This window comes from Bombus terrestris, chromosome 9 (genome assembly GCF_910591885.1).
Source record: "Bombus terrestris chromosome 9, iyBomTerr1.2, whole genome shotgun sequence".
In the NCBI taxonomy this organism is placed as follows: domain Eukaryota; kingdom Metazoa; phylum Arthropoda; class Insecta; order Hymenoptera; family Apidae; genus Bombus; species Bombus terrestris.
In genome coordinates this window covers 7,141,426-7,156,259 of record NC_063277.1, presented here as the reverse complement: position 1 = coordinate 7,156,259, position 14,834 = coordinate 7,141,426, and the positions used below count along the sequence as shown (strand labels likewise).

Below are 14,834 nucleotides of genomic sequence, written 5' to 3'. Positions count from 1 at the left end.
ATACAGAGTTTAACTATTTATTAGTATTCTACCTGATTACTATCTTGCCAAAAATATATGCAAAACAAATGGTCAAAACTTTCCAAATATAAAACAAATTTCTATCTATGTCCCATTTTATAATCGTCTAAAGAAATATACATTTGCATAAACATCCTCTGTCTAGCGATAAACGAACGAGCCGATTTGCACAATCTTTCGACTATTTTTATATTCGAAGTTGACCCGTTGAGACCCAGAAAATTCTCAATATTATAATAATAAACTACCCGCATCTATGGCAGCATTCCGTTTCGTCATTGTCGTCTTACAAACGACCTATTAAGGCCATCCTCAGCGGGAATTTTAAAAATAATCCTTTGCGTGGCCATCACGCTATGAAAACGGTGTTGTTGATCGTGTTCTTTGAGGACTCGACGCACGACGTACAATCATTATCTGTTGCAGTCTATCAGGGCCGATAATTGCAAAGCATAAACTTGCAACACAGCAACTTATCGTTCACCAGAGCGAACGAGTGAAAGAGATAGATTCACGGTTGCATTCTATTAACGGAATCCTTTCTGAGGCTATAACGGGAACATATAGGAGCTAGAATTTTTATGCCACTGCGCTTTCAATTTTCTCGCACATGGTGCGAACCAGACCTTTCTACGGTTTGCTGATCCTATAACAATACTTACTTACATCGAAACGATAATACATTATTAGAGAGCATGCAATAGGAATTCGATTTTCTTTGAAAGAATTAGGTACACATTACGTTGGTAAATGCATCTATTGGATGGATGCATTAATATACATATACATACACAGTGGCTATAAAAAGTATATATTTATTTGTACATAACTTTATTTGCCATTGAAACCTATTTTTTTTATTAGGTTCTACGTTTTATTTTCATAGTATCAAAATGATTTTGTAATCATATGAAGTTTATTACAGTTGGATACAATTAACTAGTATGCCTATACATGCATGCAGTAATAAGTACGTAATAAATAATAAGTACAGAAAATTGGAATATTTTCGGCAACATGTAGCAAAAAGTGAGTATTTGAGTTTGAAATATATCATTTGCCGTGAAATTTTAAATCAGTTTTAACATCATACGTTTCGATATCTAAAATTCTTCGAAACTTTATCGAAACTTTAAAAACTCGAGATCTAGCAAGATTTTTATGAAATATTACAAAAGTTTAAGCGATTCAAAATGTTTCACACACAACGTGTATGTAAATAAAGTTGCATTACAAACATGATATTTAAGATCAAACTGTGATAAGAAAAATTATTTCTGCAATGTTTATCTAAACATTCGTGATTTTAATCTCTATTTATATAAACCGGATCACGTGCAATATAACACAGGGACAATTCTGGAAATATGAATGATATTATCTAATATTAGAAAAAAAGAACCACTTCTGTATTTTAAGAATTTTCTTTCACGTTTCGAAATATTTGCATATTATTGTAGTGACAATGGAATTGTCGGAATCGTTTCATGAAACAATAGAATTGAAAAATTGAGTACGCTGTTTTGTTTTCCTTTCTTTCCCAGAACTTTTACGAAATTGTTCTGAAACGGAAAACGCTTAACTTAACAGATATTTCACGACGAGTTTGCAAAGTAGTGTAGATAAAAGCTGCATAAATAGAGAGTTCATGTCAATGTTGTAAGGTATACGTGTTAATTTGTACATTAAAGTAAAAATATCTCTTAAACAAATAACACAGCGAAAGCACCATAAAACACTTTCTTGCAAGTAATGATATAATATACATTCATTTAAGAGGAATATAATTATATTTTTACTTTTGATTGAACTTTTGCTATATCTTATAATTTCGTTACAGAAACAGGAAGAAACGACATACACTACCGATCAAAAATTTGGGACCAGTTGTCTCAAGTTTCGTGTTAATTTTCTTATTAATTGACTATTAATATGATACAGATATCGATGGCAATTTTCTTTGTTTCAGTATATTCTTGACTAAAAAGATATTCTACGGTAAAGAAATTGTAAGCCGATATTATCTTATCTATTCTTAAATCTTATCAAACACATTATTCCAAATATAGGTCCAGTACTAATATCTCTTGTAAAATGTATTGTTTTAATTTGTTATACTTTCCAATTTCTTAAGATTATTAGTTATTATAATTAATTTTATTAAACTAACAAAATAACTTCGATTTCAATGCGAATATTAATTGTTACTATAAATCAACATTCGAGTTATTAGCCTTAAACGGATTAAAAAACTTCAGTTTATAAATCTTCTTGCATCGACAAACTTTTAGCATTACAATTTTACAGTCTGGATAACTTGAATCAAATAACTTTCTCAGCAAATACATAGATAGCAAGTTCATAACTATAATCACGTTTCGTACAAAAACAGCATTTCTTTCTTCGTTCCTACACAAGCACGACAACGATGTTTCCGTTAGGCATTTTATCATTCCATTACATAACTATTATTTTCCAACAATATCTTCATGATACGCATCTATCCTGATATCATCGCCACCAGCTGGTACTCGATTAGATTGCCAATCCATCGTTGCAACGAAATGTATAGCTCACCCTCGATTAGATACACGTTACTTTATAGTCTATCTCCAGCTTTCTTCGCCTGACTTGTTCGTCCTACTCACGCCTTAACGTCATTGTCAGTACATATATATACCATAATTATCGACTAATATCAATGAAATCTAGATGCGAGCTCGTCATTCGAGGCCGAAGAATGTCAAAAATCACGGCGTCTGGGTCCAATTTGACCAGTGTGTTCCAGAAACTGAACATTCTCAGAAATATCACGTTAGCTCGTTGATGTACCTGCAGTTTTCGTGATTCGTTTAATTCAACGAAATATTCACGTGAATCAGTGACTTCCCGTGATATGATAGATTTGAGAAAAGTTCGCAAGAACTCGCGATAATAATAAATTTGAGAAAAGTTCCCAGGAATTCGTGACTTCTCGCGATATGATAAATTCGAGAAAAGTTCGCGTGAATTCGTGATAATAATATATTTCAGAAAAGTTCAGGTGAATTCGTGACCTTTTCGCGATATAATATATTTGAGAAAAATTCGCGTGAATTCGTGATTTAGTAAAGCACGGATTAATATCGCGTGTGTTCGTGTAACTTACACGTGAGAAAGGAAAAGACAGATTATTGGACGAAATAAAAGAGAAAAGTGATTTGTGGGCACGAGGAATAATCGTCGGAGGACCGGAGAGAGATCAGAGTGTGGTGGACAGTCGAAAAGGATAACGGAGAAAAATGTTCAAGCTCGCTGGACGACAAGAATGGGAGGCTTTGACGAAAGGTAAATGGCACGGCCGTTTACGAACCGTTTTTAAGCAATTATTCCACACGTGTACCCCTAACCCGTTACCGTGAGCCGGGTATCCGATTGTTGCAAGAATGTTTGGAAGTTATAAATAGGGAGACATGTGCTTTTTAGGAAACAAGAAGTCTTGCATGAACTTTAACCCCTCATATGAGAATCGTGAGAGCTCCCTGGCACAATCTATGATGTTCGTGCACAGATTTAATTAATGTGTTTCTTATAATGTATAATAGAAGAACTGGGAGTTTTAATTTTACAAATTAGATTTGGAAGTGTGGAAGAATTCTAGTAAACTGATTGAAGTCGGTGTTTTATATAATAGGGATGATTTTAGGAATTATTTATGTTCTTTTGTCTTTTTCTCTTTTATACACTTTGAAGAATCAAGTATTATTTATGTTCTTCTATCGTTTTCTCTTTTATGCACTCTGAGGAATCAAGTATAAGTGTCTTTATAATTTTTCTGGAACAGTAATAAACATCTTTCACAGATTTTAGATTACTTCTCATATAGAGTGTTCATTGAAATCATTTGAATACTTACCACAAAAGGTTTTTTAAAAGAATTCTTTGAAACTTCATTAGCGTTGCAATGAAAGAAGATTGTGGCAATTATTTTGATGAAGTTTGAAACAAATCAGACATTATAATGCAAGCAGAAGTTAAACATGCAATCAGTGCTAGTGAAAGCTTCGCTAAGTTGAGGCATATTAATATAATGTATAATTAACTTACTTTCATTATGATGCTTATGAAACTTCAGAATGTTCTATACAACACGCATAATACATTCATAAAAAATTTCTGCAGTAAGAGTTATAATATTTGTATATATCATTGTATAGTATATTATGTTTAATTTTCGATTTATTTTTCGCACGGGCAGTCATCTTTATCTACTTTATTATTTCCGATACCTTTTATGAAATATGAAAATTCCAAGTAACAGGTGGTATGGAGAAAGTCTGTAAAATCAACATTTTCCTTTATGTTGCAATAAACATCTTTTTCAGGGTTTCTAAACATATTTCTCATACTTAATACGATGGTTAAATCTACTATATCTATATTACTGACTTAATTTGTCAGAAGACGAATTAATTTAAAAAAAAATTGATTAGCAAAGATGTAAATTAAAATATATTGGTGACTTGGCTTTACAAAAATTAAATCATATTAAATCCGCAATTGATACACATTGTTCAATTGCAAAACCTACATAATCGGCTACAGCAGTTTCCAATTGATAAATTAATCGATTAATGAGTATTATAGATAATAAAACAAGAAAACAGTGTGATCGCAGAAATGATAAAAGTAATGATTAGTTTACTGTTGTATCAATTAAACTCTACTTTGTTGAAAAAGGCAAGAATCACATAATAATGCAACGAAGCCAATGTATTATCGAAAGCTATTGATTAAAACATACAGATATTGATAACTATCTCTCGATTAAATAAGTTTCCTTTTTAAAAAGTGAATCAAATAAAATTTGCTCAGTTATTTTTGTTATAATTTCTATTCTTGTTTAAAAAATTGTTATTCTTTCTATGTAAAAGTATCGACTAAAATTTTGATTCAGATTTATATTTTATGCACATCGGATCTGTTCTCTTTGCAATTTTTTAATGTTAAATATATGTAATTCTTTAATTTATATGCATCAGTGCATTCACTGTACCTATCTGCAATAGTTGAAAGGTTAAAAAATAAAGATAGACGAGCATGTAACTTCCATGTCACTTGCAGAGAGTTAATCGGTTATCGTTATAGAACAAGTTAATTTTATATTCGTTACGACGACCTGTTTCATTCTCCGAACGTGTTTAAAAAAAGGAAAATATATCGGCACTAGTGTATGCATTAAAAAAGAAAAAGAAAAGAGGGAAGAAGAGAAAGAAGCTAAAAGTTGCCCGTGGGTCACCAGTGATCCACGCAGGACGGAGCTCGTTAGAACTGTTAACTCGATACGCATTAATCGAACGGGTAACGCCGCGCGTGTTATTATTATTATTAAGGTCGATTACATAATATTCGATAACCATGTGGAGCATAAAAGAGTACGCCGGCTATTATTAACGTAGAAATAATTTATCGTAGAAATGTCGATATTTTGACGATGCGTTGGGAAACGGGTGAGCCGACAGTTTCTGAAAGGAAATTGCCACGCGCTCGTCGCCATCCTCCGGTTACTCCCCCTACGAGGTTTCTGATCGATGAGCACCGTGATATACAGGGTGATTTAAAGTTTGGTATATGTCCTCTTTTATTTTTTTATAATATTTTCTGGTAATATTTATGTTGGGGAAAATATTCTTTCATTTCAAGTAAATAGAAGAATTATAAATAGATCATGCATTTTTATGTGTTTATGGAAGATACAAAAATGTGCAGAATGTATGTAATACATAAAAATATAGAAAATAGTTAAAGTGATAGTAATCTTTGCAATACATGTTAGGTAGAATAATTTTCTTCCCAAGCCCCATTTTATACTTATAAACATGTATTTCATTACGAATTTATTTCAATCCGTATCCTATGTTTTATGCGATGTAAAGTGTGTTTCATGCAGGTAGGACGATGTAATCCTTGAAATACTTAGAAATGGAGAGAAATGGCGTAGGGCAAAATGAAATGATATAGAATAAATGTCATGCACTAACAAAAAAGATGCAATTGCGTTGTTTGAATGTACGAATGGATAAAAATACATGAAATTAACACCAGAATACCCTTTATTCTATGCCATTTCATTTTGCCTTATGACATTTCTGTCTGTCTCTATTTTAAAAATACATTAGCCTGCCCTAGTTACGTGAGATATCCTGTTATTTATTTATCGTTTTTACCATAAAATGCAGATTAAAAGGACGTACGCTGAAATTGAAAGACTTCTCTGAAACTAGACGAACCCCAAACTGTTATGCGTATCGACGATACCAATAGTTACGGATTAAATTAAGTTTGGTTGTGAATTATTAACATCATCATTCCAAAACAATTTTTAGAGTATAGTTATCATTATAAATACGTTCAACGAACGCACATTTATTCGTACATTTTGCATTTATCTATTTACTCTTTTTTATAAACGTATTATTGAAATTCTATCGCTCGGTTGTGTAATTCTAGCAGCCAGGGACTATGATTGAGACCGAGAGAATGTTTTTGCCAGGGTATCGGTTACGAGCGAAGAGTGATTCGGGGAACTCTCGTGAAGATTTGGAATGCACGGTGTCACATGGAGATTTGGCTGCACGTGGCAAGAATGGTGTAACTCGTCGTTCGTGTTGCCAATCTCTTGAACATAATACTTTCTTTATTTAGAATTTCCTTATCTCTTTTTTTCATACGACTCGTTTCGTTTCTGTTAAGAATAAATTATATCATACATAAAAATGTGTCGATTCCATTATATATATTACAGGAATAAAATAAATCACGAAGAGATAGGGAATTTCTAAATAAAGAAAATATTATATCCAAAAGATTGGCAATCCGAATGACGAGTTGCACCATCTGCACGAACTGAGATTGACGTAACAGAAATGAATTTATCTATAGTCATTTATATTGATTATAGAAGAGTCCAATTAAAAAGTGACCTAGTTAACAGGTGGAAACCTTGTTCAATTGATACATCAAGTCATGTGAATTTTTAATGCTTGAAAGGACATTTTATGTCATCGATGAATTCAAGTGTCTAAAATGATATGCTACCTTTACTTTAAATCACCCGATATATTGGCAGCCCGCAACGAAGTGCGTTTATTTACCTTCTTAGGGGCGTAGGCAGGTCGATTCATGCGTTTCAGCCCCTGTGCGACGAGGTCGAAAATCTCGTGGCCACTTGGGGAATGAATCACACCGCGGAAGTACGGAAAATCGATACGCCCTACGCTCGAATCGAGTGGAAAAAGTTAAGCAAGTTCATATGGGATGACCTAAGATCAACGATGGACAGCTTCCTTCTTTTTTTACTCCTTTTTCTTGTTTTCTCAGAAATACACGACACCACATGGTACTTCCCCGATGCCCTCAGCTATCAAGTTTCTTCGTACAAGTTCTTAAAAACGTTAAAAAGTTTCTCGAATATCTCCTAGAACTTTTTATCCCCTTTTTTTAAAATTGTTCTTTATATTTTAATATATCCATACTTAAGGAATTTGAATAGCAAATGATATATTTTATTACTAATTTTCGTTTCCAGTTTACCATGCTTTATCATGTTTACAGATAAATGACGAAATAAATTCTCGTATTACCTGATTTTATTTACTTATACATTACCGCCTAGTCAACATTAATGGTCATAGTCTAAAAGTTAAAATAAATTATCGTAAAAGCTTTTTCTTATAACTTTTTTACTTTGTCACGCATAGAATTTAAAAAGATTTTATTTTATAATTTTATCATTTATATCGTTTATTCTTTGAACTCCTCCACTCTTAACAACTATAGCTTTTACGCGCCCGTTTTTTATTCGACTGTTCGTATCATTCCTTTCTCAGAAAGTCACATAAAGAATCGTTTAATCCTCTGCGAAGGGTGCCTTTTCTTCAATGAACTCGTTACAATGACCCTCATTGATCCATGATTAGATGCAAACCATCCAGGGGTAGTCTAGACTTTAGAGTTTTATTCGTTAACTGCATCAGATACATAGAACGAAACAGGTTGTCAGTTTCAGCTGCTTTGAATTGCTATTTTTTTTTCTTTTCTTTCCTTCAACTTTGATTTTTTGCTTGGATAAATTGAAGAGACAGAACATTTTTCAATTTTTATAACTTTATCTTCGAAATATCGTTCATTTACTTTAGTTGTAGAATAAATAAAAAAATAGTCACCCGTAGATTCTTATGGAAATTGGAGTTTAAGGTCAGAATGAATTATTGAATGATCACTGAATGAAAATTAAAAGAGATTGTCTGAGATATCGTTCTACGTAGAAAGTGTTATAAAAACACAGATATTTATAACAATTTACAATTTTAATGTTTAGGGTAATATAATCATAAGTTTAATACCATATGACCTTTAGGAAATTACAACAAAACAGACAAATATGAAATACACCATTTATTTTTGCCTTTGATATTTATTTATATTATTTTTTAAAGGTCACTTCGCATTATACTTGCGATCCTATTAGAACATCAATAAAACCCCCTCAACTATTACAATTAAGGATAAATAGTAATACTAAAGAATACGATCTATGTACGTGTACATGATATTTCTGTTTTTACTTATTGTTAGTATCTTTTAGCAATCCCTCAGTTTTTCTTAATACTCATTCTTAATACAAAACAAAAATAATGGAGAATTATAATCTTATAACAATACAAGGATGCAATATGTATAACATATGATGTAATTCCGAAATCGTGATATAAAAAGAGCAAATGAAAAAACTTAATTTTTTTTTTTTTTTTTTTTTTTTTTTTTAAGAAAGTACAAATAGTATAAAAATATGTTGTTCTAAATTTCTGGTTTCATTTTACTAAGGAATTACTTTGTATATTTTACATTGAATCCACCACAAACCAACCCCTTGAATCGATAAAAGTATAAATAACTATAAAACTATATAAAATTCTGTTATTACTTTTATATGTGCTATTTCTCCGATAAATATAAAGTTGAAGAGTCGACAGCAGGTGTGTGGAAAATAAAAAGTAAAGCACGATTGGATGTAGATCTTTCAAGGTAGCAAATACGTTCGTAACACGAAATGCGGTTGTGATAAACGGGATTGGTCGAACGATCGATTAACGAAAAACGAACGAGCCAGCAGAAAGTCTTTATTCGTGGCGTGTTCCTGTTTTCAGACATACGGTTGCAGCTGAACGAACAGCTGAGATGTCTCGACATCCGGATGGAGGCCCAAGTCGCCATCGTGGCGGAGCTTCAGGATTTTTTTCGAAGGAGAGCCGAGCTCGAGCTCGATTACAGCAAGTCCCTCGACAAGTTAGCCAGAAGCATACAGCTCAGACACAAGGAGCAAAAGCAAAAGTACATATCTTATCTTCTCTTTAGACTTTGTTTTTAACAATTTCACATTATCATTACGTTATCTACATATATACATAGCACTGGTTTCTTTTTTGCTAAATTAAGAGACTATTTGTTTCTGAATGAACAAAGAATAATAATCTAGTGCTATTGGGTTCTTTCTCCATAATTAATATACTGTTGAAAACAATTAAGGAGTGTGTGCTATTATCGTCCATTTTATTTCACGAACCACGCAAACAAAAGTAAGGAAGTCCTACAGGTTTGATAGACAGATAGTTTGTAATAAATAGATTGCGGATTTTTATGCACTTATGGGAGATTTGAAGGTGCAAAAATATATGCAATGCATATGATATACAAAAATATATAAATATTCGAAGCAGAAAATTTATTACAAAATATATAAAATATATAAAAATGTAGAAGTGCATAAAAATCTACGGTCTGATAATAAAAATTGATTTTATGAATTATCAAAAAGTCTACGAACAGAACGAGTGGGTACACAGATCAAAGTAACAACACGGGGAACGATCATTTAATTGTTTCGAATAGTATGGTTTATTAAAGTACATAGATAGATGCGTAGATTGGTGATAAAGTAGTAATGGTCGGAAGTAAGTAGATCAAGCTAACAGCAAACAATTCCTAGGCGAGAACATTGGCCCCTATTCTCGAGTTATGCTTGTTGGCAACAACTTATCAACGAGACCAAGTCCTTAAGCAGAGATCATGCGGCTCTTTCAGAAGTGTACAGCACACATCTCGTCGGTCGTCTCAATCAGGTGATGGAAGATGTTCAACGGATATACAAGCGTGTGAGTATAAGCCAGTACCATTGGAATCTTGCAAAATACATTTATGATCTGTTGTCTGCAATTATGAAATGTTATAAATAATATTATACGATCGAAGAACGTGGAAAAATACAGTTTGATGTATTTAGGTCTTTTGTACATTAATTTTTATCAATACAGCATTTACTATAGAGTAGAAAGCGATAGAGAATAGTTACTATAATGTAATTTTAATACAGTATTCCAACTAAAAGCTCTAGATATCAATTTATAAATAACATTTGCAACTTGAAGTTCGAGACATCTCACTTTGGAGCTCCTCCAGACTGATAAAAATATCTAACAATTGGTGCGCCCACTTATGCTTCAATGTTACTATGTCCTTTTTATCAGAAATACATTATTTACTATTCGTCGAAGAAGCTAGATCCAACAACTAGAATCAACGTAAAATATTCATATTAAAAATATCACACATACGCATCTACAAATCTTACTACCGTCATGAATATATGTACTTGGCGTTGATTTAGGGGGATGCTTATATCAACGAACGGATATGCATAATCAGAGGAATCATTAAAAATGACGGTCGTCCAATCCGATTGATTTCAGTGCCGTGAAATAGGCTACGAGACGCACGAGGAGATCCTTCGAGTGTTGGACGAGCTGCATACCACGATGAAAACGTATCAGACATACCAGACGGGGTCACGGCAAGCGGAAACGAAGCTTCGTGTGGCGGAACAACAACGCAGCAAGCTCGAGGTGGCGAATGCCCCGCCCGAGAAGCTCGCGCGTAGCAAGAAATACAAGCTCATGGAAAAGGAAGTGAACAAGGTGGGTTGGCGATGTGAAATCAAGGCCAAGCCGCTGGCTGCTCTCGCTACTCGCCCGTGTTTCTCGATCCTCTCTATTCTCTCTTCAGCTTTCTGTCCTTTTCTCTCCCTCTCTTTTCTTACTTTCTACCTTTCTTTCTATTTGCTTCTCTGACCCTGGCGAGGTCGAGTGTACTTCAAGATGCGCGAGTATCAATTTCCGCCACGTTCTTCTTACATGGAGGATAGTGAACCGAGGCCACCAGCTATCTATGCATTCTCTTGATGAATAAAGCTCCGTTTCATTCATTTCCCTGTCAAAATTTCACGCCTTACCATTACTAGTTTTAGAGAAGAACTTTGTGTAGGGTAGATTGTGCGATTGTCTAAGTTTGTTGGATCGAAGAGGTGCAGCAAAAGTTGAAGGTTTCGGGGATTTTGATTGTCAGAAATGAATACCACAGATAAAAGGACGGTATTGATTAAAATTGATTGAACTCATGTATACTTTTCATTCTGTTCAGAGGAAGGTCAAGTATCAAGAAGCGAAGCTAAAGGCGTTGAAAGCAAGAAACGAGTACATTTTGTGTTTGGAGGCATCCAATACGACAATACACAAGTACTTTGTGGACGACCTATCAGATCTCATCGATGTAAGTTCTAATAATCAAAGAAAAGAACAAAATACTTATAACTTCTATAAAAATCATAATATTTTGATGAATGGGAGACAAAGATAATATTTGGAGCTTGCTGCTTTATTTGTTATATCTATTCTTATATACTAGTTATATACTAATTATATACTAGTTTTGAAAATAGCTTCTGGTCAATTTACAAAAATTTTCAAATATAAACCAATAGAAAAATTGTTATTATATTAAAAGTCAATACAATTATATGGATCAGTGATCTAAAACTTTTACTCAATAACATAGAACGTTGCAACAATTATTACAAAATATATTTAGCAACTCAAAGAAAACTTATTACATGCATCACGCTACTGTACATTTGCGTTCCGCACTAATTGTTTTAAAAATGCAAAACTTTAATGTGGAAAATGCTTGAATGCATATTTGACACGCAATCTATGAACTAATTGCAGTAACTTGAACATGACTTAAGAGAGCACTAAACGGGCTTCTCGATACCGTACACGTGACTCAATAATGGGTCAGTGAATCGGTTTAGTCAACTGAAAGGACTAATCGCCTTTCCTAATTGTTTCTTTGTTAAATGATTGTTGAGTAAGATGTACATAAATAAATCTCCTTGAAAAAATTGCATTCACTTGTTCCAATAAAGATCTGGTCATTGTTCTTCCAGTCTCTCGAGTTCCATTCCAATTTTGTGCAAATTTTTCTAGAAATAAATGTAATATATATTATTTTTTTTATATTTTTATAATAAAAGAAATTCATATATGTGCATGGAAAATATTCTCGTCTTTTTATTTACTGTAATATATAAATATAGGATAAGAAATATAGATATCCTAAAGACTGAATATTCTCGGTATTTTTTCAGTGTATGGATTTTGGATTTCACAATTGCATAGCAAGAGCGTTGCTGATGCATTGTAGCGCAGAGGAAGGTAGGCAACGTTCGCTGCAATCCGGTGCTGAACAATTGGCAGCATGTGTTGGTGCTCTAGACTCGAGGGCGGATAAACAGAGGTTTTTAGAATCTCATCATTCTGCTTTCATGATACCTAAGAAGTTTGAATTCCAAGGTCAACGAGGGGACGAGGTACTTGAAGTATGAAAATTCTTCTTTTTTTTAATCATCATTTGATCACGTTCGAACGATTTAGATCATGAGAGAACAAGTTTATAATTGATTAATCTTGATGTAATTATAGTAATAAAATTATTGTTATATTCTAAATTTATTCTTATATTCATGTTTTGAAACATTCTATATAACTTCAAAAAAGGTACGTTTTGTATTTTTTAAAAATAAGTTTTGTAAAAAATTAAGTTTTGGGGATATATCCTACATTTCATATACATAAAAACTAGTGAAAACGTGTGCAAATGATACTTTCAACTTTCAACATACTTTAATTATTAATCTATCTTTTGCAATTTATTTTCATAGACTCCAGAACCGGAACTGCAAAAATTGTTACACGCTGAGATGGAACAAAGATTGTCCCAATTGCAACAAAGACTGACATCTTTGAGAACAGAATCTGAAGAAGTTTGGAAAACCTTGGAGACAGCAGAAGCTAGTCTATTGGAGATGTTAACCGCGAAAGATTACGACTGTTCCAGATACTTTGGTGAGAACGCTGTTCCCACCTCCAGGCCACCAGAAACTGTGCAAATTAAGCTCAGAGCAGATAGACAGGAAACTGAAGAATTCTACCTCACGGTAAGTTCGACTAATTAAAATAATTACTTAATCAGATAATGAAAAATTAAATGGAATGGGGGTTAATTATATTGAATATAATGAATTTGGGAATAAGGAAAATTCTTAGGGTAATAAAGGCCCTTTTTTTTATAGAATGGCTATTAGGGATTAATAGAATAAATAGAGAATATAGAATATTAATTTATTGTTACTTAACTAGCTGTTACCAAACTTATTGTTAACGTTTTTACAGAAATTCAGGGAATACCTTCTTGGAACATCAAGAATAGCTAGGTTAGACGCAAAGCAAGAATACATTCGACAAAGCCTGTTAGATGGCTCGACTGCTAGCCCGAATCCATCGATATCAACAACGAAGCAAAAACAAGCTCGGAGAAAACGAATTGGTAGATTGCAGATGAACGGCCAACCAAAGTTATTCGGTGGCTCATTGGAAGAATATTTGGAAAGCACTAATCAAGAGATACCTTTAATCATGAAAAGTTGCATTAGAGTGATCAATCTATATGGTCTTCATCATCAAGGTATTTTCCGAGTCTCGGGCTCCCAGGTAGAAATTAACAATTTCCGGGAATGGTTCGAAAGGGGAGAAGATCCATTGGCCGATGTCACTGATGCGTCCGACATTAACAGTGTAGCCGGTGTGTTGAAGCTCTATTTGAGAGAACTAAGGGAACCACTGTTTCCTATTATTTACTTCGAACATTTAATGGAATTAGCACAACTAGAATCGAAGCAAGAGTTTGTTAACAAGATGAAGGAACTGATTTCCAGTCTTCCAAGACCAGTTGTCATAGTGATGCGGTACTTGTTCGCTTTTCTTAATCAGTAAGTACATTATATCAATTATCAATTAAGTAAAATTTATAGCAAGAATTTTCATGTTAGAATTTAAAGAAAAAAAGTTGTTTTTTATAGTCTCTAATATTTTGTATGTGTTTGCTTGAAGAAGATTAAAAAGATAACAACTGAGAAATCCCTTTAAATTTTATTCAAAACATTTCTTTATTTACTAACAGCCTCTCAGAATTTTCGGATGAAAACATGATGGATCCTTACAACTTAGCAATTTGCTTCGGCCCCACCTTGGTACCTGTTCCAGAAGACAAGGACCAAGTACAATACCAGAACCAAGTGAACGAACTCATCAAAAACATTATCACGTTCTGTGAAGAAATATTTCCAGAAGATATTGGAGGTACTCAATACGAAAAGTACATCAGTAGAGAACCTGACGACGTGTAAGTATATAATATCTTATCTTATACTGACAGAATATTTTATCCATAATTTACCAATTTATGATTTTTCATGAAAATAAATGCAGAGACGTGGGAGATTCGCCGACGGACCAGGTCCAGGAAGACATGGACTCCGAAGTGTATCCATCTGAGGATGGTGAGTGAAACCAAATATGTAATAGTTGTGTAGTTGTTCGGAA

General features: G+C 33.2%; 1 protein-coding gene across 11 annotated transcripts in view; it reads left to right on the top strand.

Moving 5' to 3' along the window:
- LOC100649298 (SLIT-ROBO Rho GTPase-activating protein 1) overlaps positions 1-14,834 on the top strand; it is a 42,141-nt gene that overhangs the window by 22,557 nt on the left and 4,750 nt on the right. For 5 of the 11 annotated variants that reach the window (XM_012311842.3, XM_012311846.3, XM_012311843.3 and 2 more), the window contains 9 exons: positions 9,210-9,393; positions 10,049-10,214; positions 10,809-11,033; positions 11,536-11,664; positions 12,542-12,772; positions 13,115-13,390; positions 13,626-14,221; positions 14,413-14,634; positions 14,721-14,791. In XM_012311842.3, the coding sequence (XP_012167232.2) occupies positions 9,210-9,393; positions 10,049-10,214; positions 10,809-11,033; positions 11,536-11,664; positions 12,542-12,772; positions 13,115-13,390; positions 13,626-14,221; positions 14,413-14,634; positions 14,721-14,791 (2,100 nt within the window). Of the gene's footprint in view, positions 1-2,733; positions 3,349-9,209; positions 9,394-10,048; positions 10,215-10,808; positions 11,034-11,535; positions 11,665-12,541; positions 12,773-13,114; positions 13,391-13,625; positions 14,222-14,412; positions 14,635-14,720; positions 14,792-14,834 lie in introns of all 11 variants that reach the window. The other 6 variants (XM_003397605.3, XM_012311850.3, XM_003397606.4 and 3 more) reach the window with 3 other exon arrangements.